Source organism: Bufo bufo, chromosome 2 (assembly GCF_905171765.1).
Source record: "Bufo bufo chromosome 2, aBufBuf1.1, whole genome shotgun sequence".
In the NCBI taxonomy this organism is placed as follows: domain Eukaryota; kingdom Metazoa; phylum Chordata; class Amphibia; order Anura; family Bufonidae; genus Bufo; species Bufo bufo.
Genome location: NC_053390.1, coordinates 679,638,235 through 679,652,582, shown reverse-complemented (window position 1 = coordinate 679,652,582; position 14,348 = coordinate 679,638,235). Strand labels below are relative to the sequence as shown.

At 41.8% G+C, this 14,348-nt stretch overlaps 1 protein-coding gene across 3 annotated transcripts in view; it reads left to right on the top strand.

The window, feature by feature from the left end:
* Nucleotides 1–14,348, top strand: part of DDX60 (DExD/H-box helicase 60) — a 460,164-nt gene that overhangs the window by 23,133 nt on the left and 422,683 nt on the right. For all 3 annotated transcript variants that reach the window (XM_040418645.1, XM_040418646.1, XM_040418644.1), the window contains exon 2: nucleotides 7,906–8,133. In XM_040418645.1, coding sequence (XP_040274579.1) covers nucleotides 7,923–8,133 — 211 coding nt within the window. In that variant the 5' untranslated portion in view covers nucleotides 7,906–7,922. The remainder of the gene's footprint in view (nucleotides 1–7,905; nucleotides 8,134–14,348) is intronic.

The window sequence follows — 14,348 nt, the reverse complement described above, 5'->3', positions numbered from 1 at the left end:
TCTGCAACTCTTGTTTTGTGAACATCTTTTTACAAGAAGAGATAGCCACCCAACCAGGGGCTGTTGTTTATTTTCAATATAATACTATATTTCATGCCATCATGAAATATCCAATTTTTACCTATTGATATCTATGTTTTATTTTTTTTTACACTTTTTTATCCACATACCCCCCTTTTTATATACTATATTTTTATATACTATATTTTTTATATTCTTCTATATACTGTTACTAATAAACGCATAATTCTTTTATATACATATCTGTGTCGTGCCAGTTGATGAGTGCCTGACTAATACTATTTCGACTATCAGGTGTTATACAGCCAGGTCCATAAATATTGGGACATCGACACAATTCTAACATTTTTGTCTCTATACACCACCACAATGGATTTTAAATGAAGCAAACAATATGTGCTTTAATTGCAGACTGTCAGCTTTAATTTGAGGGTATTTACATCCAAATCACGTGAACGGTGTAGGAATTACAACAGTTTGCATATGTGCCTCCCACTTGTTAAGGAACCAGAAGTAATGGGACAATTGGCTTCTCAGCTGTTCCATGGCTAGGTGTGTGTTATTCCCTCATTATCCCAATTACAATGAGCAGATAAAAGGTCTGGAGTTTATTTCAAGTGTGCTATTTGCATTTGGAATCTGTTGCTGTCAACTCTCAAGATGAGATCCAAAGAGCTGTCACTATCAGTGAAGCAAGCCATCATTAGGCTGAAAAAACAAAACAACCCCATCAGAGAGATAGCAAAAACATTAGGCGTGGCCAAAACAACTGTTTGGAACATTCTTAAAAAGAACGAACGCATCGGTGAGCTCAGCAACACCAAAAGACCCGGAAGACCACGGAAAACAACTGTGGTGGATGACCGAAGAATTCTTTCCCTGGTGAAGAAAACACCCTTCACAACAGTTGGCCAGATCAAGAACACTCTCCAGGAGGTAGGTGTATGTGTGTCAAAGTCAACAATCAAGAGAAGACTTCACCAGAGTGAATACAGAGGGTTCACCACAACATGTAAACCATTGGTGAGCCTCAAAAACAGCAAGGCCAGATGAGAGTTTGCCAAACGACATCTAAAAAAGCCTCCACAGTTCTGGAACAACATCCTATGGACAGATGAGACCAAGATCAACTTGTACCAGAGGGATGGGAAGAAAAGAGTATTGAGAAGGAAAGGAACTTCTCATGATCCTAAGCATACCACCTCATCAGTGAAGCATGGTGGTGGTAGTGTCATGGCGTGGGCATGTAAGGCTGCCAATGAAACTGGTTCTCTTGTATTTATTGATAATGTGACTGCTGACAAAAGCAGCAGAATGAATTCTGAAGTGTTTCGGACAATATTATCTGCTCATATTCAGCCAAATGCTTCAGAACTCATTGGACGGCGCTTCACAGTGCAGATGGACAATGACCCAAAGCATACTGCAAAAGCAACCAAAGAGTTTTTTTTAAGGGAAAGAAGTGAAATGATATGCAATGGCCAAGTCAATCACCTGATGAGTCCGATTGTGCATGCATTTCACTTGCTGAAGACAAAACTGAAGGGAAAATGCCCCAAGAACAAACAGGAACTGAAGACAGTTGCAGTAGAGGCCTGGCAGAGCATCACCAGGGATGAAACCCAGCGTCTGGTGATGTCTATGCGTTCCAGACTTCAGGCTGTAATTGACTACAAAGGATTTGCAACCAAGTATTAAAAAGTGAAAGTTTGATTTATGATTATTATTATGTCTCATTACTTTTGGTTCCTTAACAAGTAGGAGGCACATATACAAACTGTTGTAATTCCTACACCGTTCACCTAAATTTGGATGTAAATACCCTCAGAATTAAAGCTGACAGTCTGCAGTTAAGGCACATCTTGTTTGTTTCATTTCAAATTCATTGTGGTGGTGTATAGAGCCAAAAATTTTAGAATTGTGTCGATGTCCCAATATTTATGGACCTGACTGTATATCGCTGTGTGCATTACTGCTCGTGCTGCTGGCAGCCTTCCCACTCTGTCAAGGGGCCACGACTGTCACGTTCTTATTTTACTAAGCAGTCCAATTTAATCTCTAGATTGTAATATTTGTTATTCAAAATTGTGATTTTAAAAATATGAAGCGCGCAAGAAAAAAGATAACTGTGATCGTGTACAATAAGGAATAAAATTAATTTGTTTTGTAGAAAAGATTCAGTGTAACTTTTTTCTGATTCATTTCTGATTCAGGCTCTAGGCCCGTTTCACATATGTCAACTGACATATGTGTACACACTTTAGTGCATAGATCTGGCGTCTGTACACTGATAGACAGACAGAAAAACTAAGCATGCAGTATTTTTCTTCACAGAGCTATTTGGCATTGGTATCCAGCATCACAATTGATGCACCAGATATGTTATAATGATCTCATAGAAAACAATCGGATCAGTCCTGGCTTCAGTTCCCCTAAGGCACTTTTCTACTTCACGCCAGAGGGGAACTGAACCAGATCACCAGACATGTGAAGAGAAAACCTACTCAGTGATTTGCAGCCTTCCCTGTATGGCTGTGCATAGAGTAAGGCTACTTTCACACTAGCGTTTTTCCTGGATCCGGCAGTGTTCAGCAAAAACGCTTCCGTTACTGTTAATACAACCATCTACATCCATTATGAACGGATCCGGTTGTATTATTTTTAACATAGCCAAGACGGATCCGTCATGAACTTCATTGAAAGTCAATGGGGGACGGATAAATTTTCTATTGTGGCAGATTGTGGCAGAGAAAACGGATCCGTCCCCATTGACTTGCATTGGGGTCATGCCGGATTTGTCTTGCTCTGCATCCCAGCAAGACAGAAACGCAACTAAACGAAATGGAATGCATTTTGGAGCATTCCGTTCAGTTCAGTTTTGTCCCCATTGTCAATGAATGGGGACAAAACTGAAGCGTTTTTTCCGATATTGAGCCCCTATGACGGATCTCAATACCGGAAAACTAAAACGCTAGTGTGAAAGTAGCCTAATAGCTGTCAGTCACTGATAAAACCACCCACTGGACTCCTAAATGTAAAAAGCTAGGATATAACTTGCTGCCTGTACATTGCTGAGATTCATTATTCAAAATCATGGCTAGGTTTTTCTTCTCCTGGTGTGCTAACCTACTGTAGCTTCATGTCCATCTAAATACCCTGGCCAAGGTAAAATTGCTTATTTCATTATTTTATATACACTGAACAAAAATATAAACGCAACACTTTCGGTTTTGCTCCCATTTTGCATGAGCTGAACTCAAAGATCTGAAACATATTCTACATACACAAAAGACCCATTACTCTTAAATATTGTTCACAAATCTGTCTAAATCTGTGTTAGTGAGCACTTCTCCTTTGCCGAGATAATCCATCCCACCTCACAGGTGTGGCATATCAAGGTGCTGATTAGACAGCATGAATATTGCACAGGTGTGCCTTTGACCGCCCACAATAAAATATCACTCTGAAATGTGCAGTTGGATCACACAGCACAATGTCACAGATGTTTGAGACAGCAGGCAATTGGCATGCTGACTGCAGGAATGTCTACCAGAGCTGTTGCCCGTGCAATGAATGTTCATTTCTCTACCATAAGCCATCTCCAAAGGCATTTCAGAGAATTTGGCAGTACATCCAACCGGCCTCACAACCGCAGACCACGTGTAACCACACCAGCCCAGGACCTCCACATCCAGAATATTCACCTCCATGATCGTCTGAGACCAGCCACCTGGACATCTGCAGCAACAATCGGTTTGCATAACCAAAGAATTTCTGCACAAACTGTCAGAAACCATCTCAGGGAAGCTCATCTGCATGCTCGTCGTCCTCATCGGGGGCTGGACCTGACTGCAGTCCGTCGTCGTAACCGACTTGAGTGGGCAAATGCTCACATTCGATGGCGTCTGGCACGTTGGAGAGGCGTTCTTTTCACGGATGAATCCCAGTTTTCACTGTTCAGGGCAGATGGTAGACAGCGTGTGTGGCGCCATGTGGGTGAGCGGTTTGCTGACGTCAACGTTGTAGATCGAGTGGCCCATGGTGGCGGTGGGGTTATGGTATGGGCAGGCGTATGTTATGGACAACAAACACGGGTGCATTTTATTGAATGCATTTTGAATGCACAGAGATACTGTGACGAGATCCTGAGGCCCATTGTTGTGCCATTCATCCACGACCATCACCTCATGTTGCAGCGTGATAATGCACGGCCCCATATTGCTAGAATCTGTACACAATTCCTGGAAGCTGAAAACATCCCAATTCTTGCATGGCCAGCATACTCACCGGACATGTCACCCATTGAGCATGTTTGGGATGCTCTGGATCGGCGTATACGACAGAGTGTTCCAGTTCCTGACAATATTCTGCAACTTCGCACAGCTATTGAAGAGGAGTGGACCAACATTCCACAGGCCACAATCAACAACCTGATCAACTCTATGCGACGGAGATGTGTTGCACTGCGTGAGGCAAATGGTGGCCACACCAGATACTGACTGGTTTTCTGACCCCCCCATCCCAGTAAGGCAAAACTGTGCACATTTCTGAGTGATATTTTATTGTGGGCAGTCTAAGGCACACCTGTGCAATATTCATGCTGTCTAATTAGCACCTTGATATGCCACACCTGTGAGATGGGATGGATTATCTCGGCAAAGGAAAAGTGATCACTAGTGTTGAGCGGGAGGTGCAATATTTGATTTCGCGATATTTCGTGAATATTCGTCTTATATTCGTCGAAATCGAATATTCGTCATTATTGTATTTATCGCGATTAATATGCGATTTAATCATTCGCATATTGCGATTTTTAAGCTTAGAATTAGAAGTTAAAAATTATAACTTCTAATTGCCTTATAACTTAATAATAGGGCAACTTTCCTATTCTTTAGTCTTAGAGATCTAGATTTAACATGAATATAGTGCTATATTCTATGTCTTTGTTAATAAAAGAATCAAGATAGCGAAGTATTCTACATCAACGAAGATAGCGAAGTATTCTACATCAACGAAGATAGCGAAGTATTCTACATCAACGAAGATAGTGAAGTATTCTATATGAACGAAGATAGCGAAGTATTCTACATCTTCCTCAATTTAAGTTATCGCATTACGCGATAATGACAACTACGTAATTATCAATTAAAGCGATATATCTTCCTATGTTGTCCCAATACAGCATTAAAATCCTCCACAAAAGTTAGCATAACACCGTATTAAAGTTACTATCGCATTACGCGATAATGACAACTTGCCATTACAACTTAGGCGATTTTGATAATGGTGTTATTGGGAGAATTAACGGTCGGATATAACGAATATAGTACTATATCTAAGAATAGTGGATTATAAAAGTTGGATTCGCAATGCGGTTAATAATAATAGCAAATATTATCGCATTGCGATTACAAATTAGCACTGCTAGATTCCATATTCGTTAACTTCGTTAATTCTAGCAAGCTGACCCATTCCATTAGAGACCCAGCAGCAGCTACAAGTTAAAATCGCAATTTGATTAATATAACTAGAATTAATCGCATTGCGATTTCAACTTAGACCTGGTTTACTAAATTACTTTAAATTAGTGAGGATGACGAATATATTTATTAGTCAAAACGAAATATTCTCCATCTTCGCTAATTCAAGAAAGCCAACCATTGTAAACCAGGTACAAGTTGAAATCGTTATGCGATTTATTCAAGTTATATTATTCGCATTGCGAATGCAACTTGATTCTCACATCCGACAGCACATTTTAGCATGGAGGCGTTCCCATGGTGATGGGGACGCTCCATGCGCACGGGAAGTAGATAGAGGCGGCAACGGGCACTGACTTGAGCGGGCAGGGAGCTAGGAATCCTCTCTTTAAAGTACTGCTTTTGGACAAAGCTAGGGTAACAATAAAAAAAAAAAAACGAATATTCGAAATAACTAATATATAACACTATATTTGAAATATTCGCGAATTAGCGAAGTGCTGATATTGGAATATTCGCGCTCAACACTAGTGATCACTAACACAGATTTAGACAGATTTGTGAACAATATTTCAGAGTAATGAGTCTTTTGTGTATGTAGAAAATATTTCAGATATTTGAGTTCAGCTCATGCAAAATGGGAGCAAAACCGAAAGTGTTGCGTTTATATTTTTGTTCACTGTAATTGTTTATGTATTGTTTTACACTATTGTGGCTCAGGTTAGCAGGTGTCGTTATGTGTGTTTCCTGCTGTCACCATATAAAGTTCATTGAAAACAGCGTAATTATGATTGGAGATGAGCAAACTTTTGCAAAATTAGATTCGACTGCTTAGCCAAATTGTAGAAAAAAATTAGCTTCATGACGAATTACGATACTTCGTCACGAAGCCCATTTTTAAAATAAGTAGCGAGTGCAATGACAGGGAGAGCGATAGCGCCGCTCCCCATTATTGGACCCCTCAGATGCCGCGTTTATACATGATCACATCATCTGAGAGTAATATTCCAGTTTAAAATTAACAGAATTTTTTTTTTTTAATCATACTTACCGCCTCCATTTGCTCGCGATGGGTTTAAAGATGGTGCCCTCATGCGGACCGGCGTGGTGACATCATACGTCACCACGCACGGGATTTCGGCCAAGATTTTCAATCAACCCAACGTGAGCAAATGGAGGAGGTAAGTATGATTTTTTTAATTTTTTTTTTACACTATTTCCGGTTAAATCGATTCGCTACCTACAACAAAGCACAAGGAAAATTTGGCTTTGCAGAGAATCTAATTTATCCTAAAATTCGGATCGAATTCCACTTCGTTGGATTTGATTCACTCATCTTTAATTATAATAACAGCCATTAGATCACTGTTACACATGGTCTCTACATGAATATACGAAGAGAATTCTCAGTATGCATCTTCACTCCTTGCTTTCCATCCTATTATATATAACATATACTTTTCTTTACTGGACTCTGCAGGATACAAGAACGTTGTGTGCTTTGTTTTTGCATCCTTTATTTTCCTAATGTATACATCAAATGGAGGCATAAAACGTGAACCTACCTTAACAGTGTCCCATTTGTGCCCAGAACATAGTATTTGTACCCCCACACAGTAATAGCGCCCCTTTGTGTTACCACATACTGTCATAGGGCACATGTTGTGTGATACACTGTAATAGTTCCTCCACAGTAATGCCTAATGATGCCCCCTTAGTACCTCAGAGTACCTCACAGTAATAATCCATGCTACACTATAAGGAATTCCTCTTAGTGCCTCCACACAGTAATGATGCCCCTTAATGCCTCCACACAGTAAGGATGCCCCTTAATGCCTCCAGGCAGGTATAATTATATCACTACATCTCTTTTAGGCCTCTTTCACACAACCGTTTTTTTTTTTCCGTTTTGCGGGACGTTTTTTGCGTTCCGTATACGGAACCATTCATTTCAATGGTTCTGCAAAAAAAACGGAATGTACTCCGTATGCATTCCGTTTTTCCGTTCCGTTAAAAGATAGAACATGTCCTATTATTGCCCGCAAATCACGTTCCGTGGCTCCATTCAAGTCAATGGCTCCGCAAAAAAACGGAACACATACGGAAATGCATCCGTATGTCTTCCGTATCCGTTCCGTTTTTTGCGGAACCATTTATTGAAAATGTTATGCCCAGCCCAATTTTTTCTATGAAATTACTGTATACTGTATATGCCATACGGAAAAACGGAACGGAAAAACGGAACGGAAACACAACGGAAACAAAAAAACGGAACAACGGATCCGTTTAAAACGGACCGCAAAACACTGAAAAGCCATACGGTCGTGTGAAAGAGGCCTTACCTGCATATGTGGCAGGGATCACAGATACAAGTATGGCAATCATTTTAAATTGCATCTTACAGGTTTTCAACAAGGAATCATGGACTTCGGAGTTCCAAACCCAGAGAACGTTGCAATACATAAAGTATCTGCTGATGCTGATACTTTTGAAGGAAAAGTGACATCTAATAGCAGAGAATCAGTTGATCTCAGTGTTCCTGACACCAGCGGAAAAGTGATGTCTGATAGCATAGAACCCGTTGATCTCAGTGTTCCTGGCACCAGCCCAAAAAAAAAGCAGAAACAATCAGGTACAGTGAGTTTACATTACTGACAGTGGGAAAATTAAAATTATACATTATTCCTTTCACGTTTATATGTCTAATATATTTTAAAAATTTTTTTGGTGATTTATAATTTTCAATGTCATTAATAGTTTTCATTGAGTATATGCATCATAAAAAAAAACATTAAAATATGCTTAAAAAAACAACAGAAAACATGGCAGACATGCAATATAAAGGCATACATTCTGAGCATATATAGGGTTTGATGTGATGTACATCTAGCTGTAGTACTATGCTGAAACTAAAAATTTTGCAGAATACAACACTTTTTCCCTTGTGCTATCTGTTTTTAAAAACAAAAGCACATGGACCCTTAGTCATATGGGGCTATTCACACATCCATTTTTTTTTTATAGATCCATGTTCCTGGTACACTTTTTCTTATTCTGGTCCATTTTGGTGGACCAGGATAGCCATTTTTTATTGATGAGAGAGAAAAATTAAATGGAATGCACAGAGAAGCTATCCGTTTTTTCACGGACATGATTGTGTGAATAAGCTCTTATATGGTGTGATTGCATAAAAAAAGTTGTGAGAACAATTTAATATGTTATTGGTAATGGGAGGTTGTTATTGTTAAAGGGGTTGTCTGAGAGAATTAAAATCCTCGAACAAGCCCTGCAATAGCCTAAAATTCAAAATCATCTTAGGCCGGGTTCACACCCATCAGAAGAACAGAAAAATAAACAAAAAAACGGGTCCTGTATTTTAAGCATCAATTATGCTCAGTTACAGTGGATATAAAAAGTCTACACACCCCTGTTAAAATGTCAGGTTTTTGTGCTGTAAAAAAATTAGACAAAGATAAATAATTTCAGAACTTTTTCCACCTTTAATGTGACCTATAAACTGTACCACTCATTTGAAAAACAAACTGAAATCTTTTAGGTGGAGGGAAGAAAACAATAAAAAACTAAAATAATGTGGTTGCATAAGTGTGCACACCCTCTTATAACTGGGGATGTAGCTGTGTTCAGAATTAAGCAATCACATTCAAAATCATGTTAAATAGGAGTCAGCATACACCTGCCATCATTTAAAGTGCCTCTGATTAACCCCAAATAAAGTTCAGCTGCTCTAGTTGGTCTTTCCAGAAATTTTCTTAGTCGCATCCCACAGCAAAAGCCATGGTCCACAGAGAGCTTCCAAAGCATCAGAGGGATCTCATTGTTAAAAGGCATCAGTCAGGAGAAGGGCGCAAAAGAATTTCCAAGGCATTAGATATACCATGGAACACAATGAAGACAGTCATCATCAAGTGGAGAAAATATGGCACAACAGTGACATTACCAAGAACTGGACGTCCCTCCAAAATTTATGAAAAGACGAGAAGAAAACTGGTCTGGGAGGCTACAAAGAGGCCCACAGCAACATTAAAGGAGCTGCAGGAATATCTGGCAAGTACTGGCTGTGTGGTACATGTGACAACAATCTCCCGTATTCCTCATATGTCTGGGCTATGGGGTAGAGTGGCAAGATGAAAGCCTTTTCTTACAAAGGAAAACATCCAAGCTAGGCTACATTTAGCAAAAACACATCTGAAGTCTCCCAAAAGCATGTGGGAAAAGGTGTTATGGTCTGATGAAACCAAGGTTAAACTTTTTGGCCATAATTCCAAAATATATGTTTGGCGCAAAAACAACACTGCACATCACCAAAAGAACACCATACCCACAGTGAAGCATGGTGGTGGCAGCATCATACTTTGGGGCTGTTTTTCCCCAGCTAGAACTGGGGCCTTAGTTAAGCTAGAGGGAATTATGAACAGTTCCAAATACCAGTCAATATTGGCACAAAACCTTCAGGCTTCTGCTAGAAAGCTGAACATGAAGAGGAACTTCATCTTTCAGCATGACAACGACCCAAAGCATACATCCAAATCAACAAAGGAATGGCTTCACCAGAAGAAGATTAAAGTTTTGGAATGGCCCAGCCAGAGCCCAGACCTGAATCCGATTGAAAATCTGTGGGGTGATCTGAAGAGGGCTGTGCACAGGAGATGCCCTCGCAATCTGACAGATTTGGAGTGTTTTTGCAAAGAAGAGTGGGCAAATCTTGCCAAGTCAAAATGTGCCATGCTGATAGACTTAAACCCAAAAAGACTGAGTGCTGTAATAAAATCAAACGGTGCTTCAACAAAGTATTAGTTTAAGGGTGTGCACACTTATGCAACCATATTATTTTATTTTTATATTTTTTCTTCCCTCTACCTAAAAGATTTCAGTTTGTTTTTCAATTGTTGTACAGTTTATATGTCATATTAAAGGTGGAAAAAGTTCTAAAATTATTTTTCTTTGTCTTATTTTTTTACATCACAGAAACCTGACATTTTAACAGGAGTGTGTAGACTTTTTATATCCACTGTACGCACATCTGTTTAGGCCATTTCCGCCTGAGATCATTTATTTTAGACGAATAAAAAATTTTTTTTTTCCGTCTAAATTAACTGATCTCAGGCGGAAATGGCTAAAATGGATTCACAATGTGCATACTGAGCATAACGGATGCTTAAAAGGATTTTTTTTTTTCTGTCAACGGAAAACTAAACAGTGATGTAAACCTGGCCTTATACTCACTTTCCCCAGTGCCAGTCTCTGCCGAGCTGATCTGGTCCTCCTGCTGCTGCATATTTACAAACTGCTAGCATAGGGCATATGATTGCTGTGGCCAATCATAATCCTCATTGGTCTAACACTGTGGACAGTGATTGGCTGCAGTTGTCATGTGCTGTATACAGACGTAGTTCTGCTGCAGTTTGTTTAACAAGCAGCGGCAGGAGAAGCAGACCAGCTCCACATAGAATAAGAGCAGCGTTGGAGAAAGGGGTGAGTATAAGAATTTTTTTTAATTTTAGGCTTTTGCAGGGTTTGTTCGAGGTTTTAAATTACCCCTTCAAAGAGTACTTATCAGCACATTCTCTCTGAAATACCTGCGGGAAGCATATTTTAGGTTGCTCTGGTTCCAATAAACTGTATTTTATTCTTAAGTGCTACAGCATTTTAGCGAAATCATAGTTCTAATAAGTGCCAGGTTTGGGGAGAAGTATCTGCTGGTAGCTCCCTATATACAAAGCAGGAGTAGAGCTGCCCAGAGGAACGTTCTACCCAAGCCTAACACCTGAGCTCACAATTCTTTAGGATAGGGGATAACTATAAGATTGGTTGGGCCCCCAGTGATATCGTTACAGGAATATCCCTTGAAAGAATGTTTCTAGTTCAGATCTAAGTCTGTGTCTAATGAAAGAAACTATCTTCTTTGTAGGCGTTGACATGTCTATGAAACCATTAAAGGGAACCTGTCACCCTGAAAATGCAGTGTAATCTGTGGGCAGCATGTTATAGAGCAGGAGGAGCTGACAGTGGCGACTCTAGCTTTTAAATTTTGGGGGGGGGGGGCACACTGGGAGCCAGGACAAAAGTAGGGGGGGGGCAGCTATAACAACGATACATTTACACAAGTATGCTTAGAAATGCTGCGATACTTTACCCAATACCTAAAACCGCAATGGGGAAGAAAAACCCCAAATACTCAGATTTCAACATGTCCTAGCTGCCTGGGGATCTGTGAATGACACTGCTATGGGGGGGATCTGTGGATGACACATACCGTTTATAGCATCTTATGCTATGTGTCATCCACAGATCCACCCCATATCAGTATCATACCGGGATCCCTCTCCCTATAAGGCCCCATTCACACATCCGAAATTTGCGTAACGGAATTGCGGACCCATTCCTTTCTATAGGGCAGCACTACGTGCTGCCGTATACGGAAATGCGTACCCGCACTTCCGGGTCCGCAATTCCGTTCCCGAAAAAAAATGCGGACCCGCACATTGCCGCTTTTCCGGACGTCTGAATGGAGCCTAACAGTGTCATCCACAGAGTGGCACAGATCCCCCCCCCCATAACCGTGTCATCTACAGATCCCCCTCCCTATAACAGTGTCATCTACAGATTCCCCCCCCCGTAACAGTGTCATGACTTCCACAGACCCCCAATCCCCCTCCCTATAACACTATAAGAGTATCATCCACAGATCCCTCCCCCCTATAACAGTGTAATGACTCATAACATCCACAGACCACAGATCACCCTCCCCACCGCTCACATTTGAACATGATTTCTCTAAACGGTAAAGTAGTAAACACTGTAATCATCCAGGCTGCACTGACATTAACTTTAAAGGGGTTCTGCACTTTCATTTAACTGATGATCTATCCTCTGGATAGATCATCAGCTTCTGATCGGCGGGGGTCAGACACCCGGTACCCCCGCCGATCAGCTGTTTGAGAAGGCACCGGCTCTCGAGCAGCACCGCGGCTTTCTCACTGTTTACCACCGGCCCACTGACTGACATCACGACTAGTATCAACTAGCCTGAGTGCGGCTAAGCTCTGTTCACTTGAATGGAGCTTAGCCCCGCCCACACTAGTTGATACTAGTCGTAACTCGTGACATCACCGGGCCGGCGGTAAACAGTGAGAAGGCAGTGAGAAGGACCCCCACCGATCAGAAGCTGATGATCTATCCAGAGTATAGATCATCAGTTAAATCAAAGTGCAGAACCCCTTTAACTTTTAAATCAGGAAGATTCAGGGGCAGCCGCCAGCCAGCTCTCCTCTCAGACTCAGTCAGAGTCAGATCTAATCTCTCTAGTTAGAATAGAAAGAGACTTAGTCAGTCCACTCAGTCACTAGTCACTACTTGTAAGTTGTACCTTATTATTATTAAGTTAACCTGCTACACCTTCACCACTAGGTCAGGCTCAGTCAGTCTCAGTCCAGTCTGTTCGGTATCGGTAGGTTAGGGTAGGGTAGGGTAGGGCCACGCCACGCCACACACTGTCTGTCTCACAGTCTCTAGTCTGGGCCTGGCTGGCTTAAAGGGCTTCTGTCACCCCACTAAAGTCTTTTTTTTTTTTTTGGGCAACTTAAATTCCTTATAATGCGATATATCAATATATAATGCTCTTACTAATTTTGGTTGGGCAGTTTCTTCAAAAAACAGACTTTTATAATATGTAAATGAGCTCTCTACCAGCAAGTAGGGCGGTTACTTGCTGGTAGCAGCCGCATCCTCCTTTCATAAAGACGCCCCCTCCTCATGTTGATTGACAGGGCCAGCGAACGCGCTCGTCCTCTGACTGGCCCTATCTGCGTTCAAAATCTGGTGCCTGCGCCGTACCTGTCTTCAGTCGGCGCAGGCGCACTGAGAGGAGGACGCTCGCTCGGCCGCTCCATCCTCAATGCGCCTGCGCCGATGAAGTCACATCTACACCCGGCGCAGGCGCACTGAGGATGGAGCGGCCGAGCGAGTGTCCTCCTCTCAGTGCGCCTGCGCCGACTGAGGACAGGTACGGCGCAGGCGCCAGATTTTGAACGCAGACAGGGCCAGCCAGAGGACGAGCGCATTCAACATGAGGAGGGGGCGTCTTTATGATAGGAGGATGCGGCTGCTACCAGAAAGTAGCCGCCCTACTTGCTGGTAGAGAGCTCATTTACATATTATAAAAGTCTGTTTTTTGAAGAAACTGCCCAACCAAAATGAGTAAGAGCCCTATATATTGATATATCGCATTATAAGGAATTTAAGTTGCCAAAAAAAATAAATAATGACTTTAGTGGGGTGACAGAAGCACTTTAAGCAGCTGCTGCCAGTAGTTTGAATGAATCAGAATCAGCTAGTCTCGACTAGCGGCGTGCTGATTTATGCACAGCACTGCCACTGAGTCTGACTGAGTCTGACTCAACTGGTCAGGTCCTGGGGCCCGGGGGTGGGGGTGGGGCTTGGGACGCGGCGCGGCGGCGGTGGGTGGAGACTAGAGAGTGAGACCGCAACGGCACCGAGTCCGAGACTCAGTCAGATCAGATCATCAGATGTGAAGAAGATGTCCGGTAGGGCTGCCTAGTGCCTACGCAGTGCGCAGCAGCGCAGCACAGACCAACTAGTACCAAAATTAATGGGGGACATTTTAGTTGGGGGGGCACATGGGGGGGCACAGCTTGATGTAGGAGGGGCCGTGGCCCCCTCTGGGCCCCCCCTGGCGACGCCACTGGGAGCTGAGCAGATTCATATATAGTTTTCTTGGAAAAGATTCAGTATAACTTGTAATCTATTCATTTATATTCAGTGATGACAGCTATCTCTGTATACACAGTCATAGAGGGGAGGCTGTCA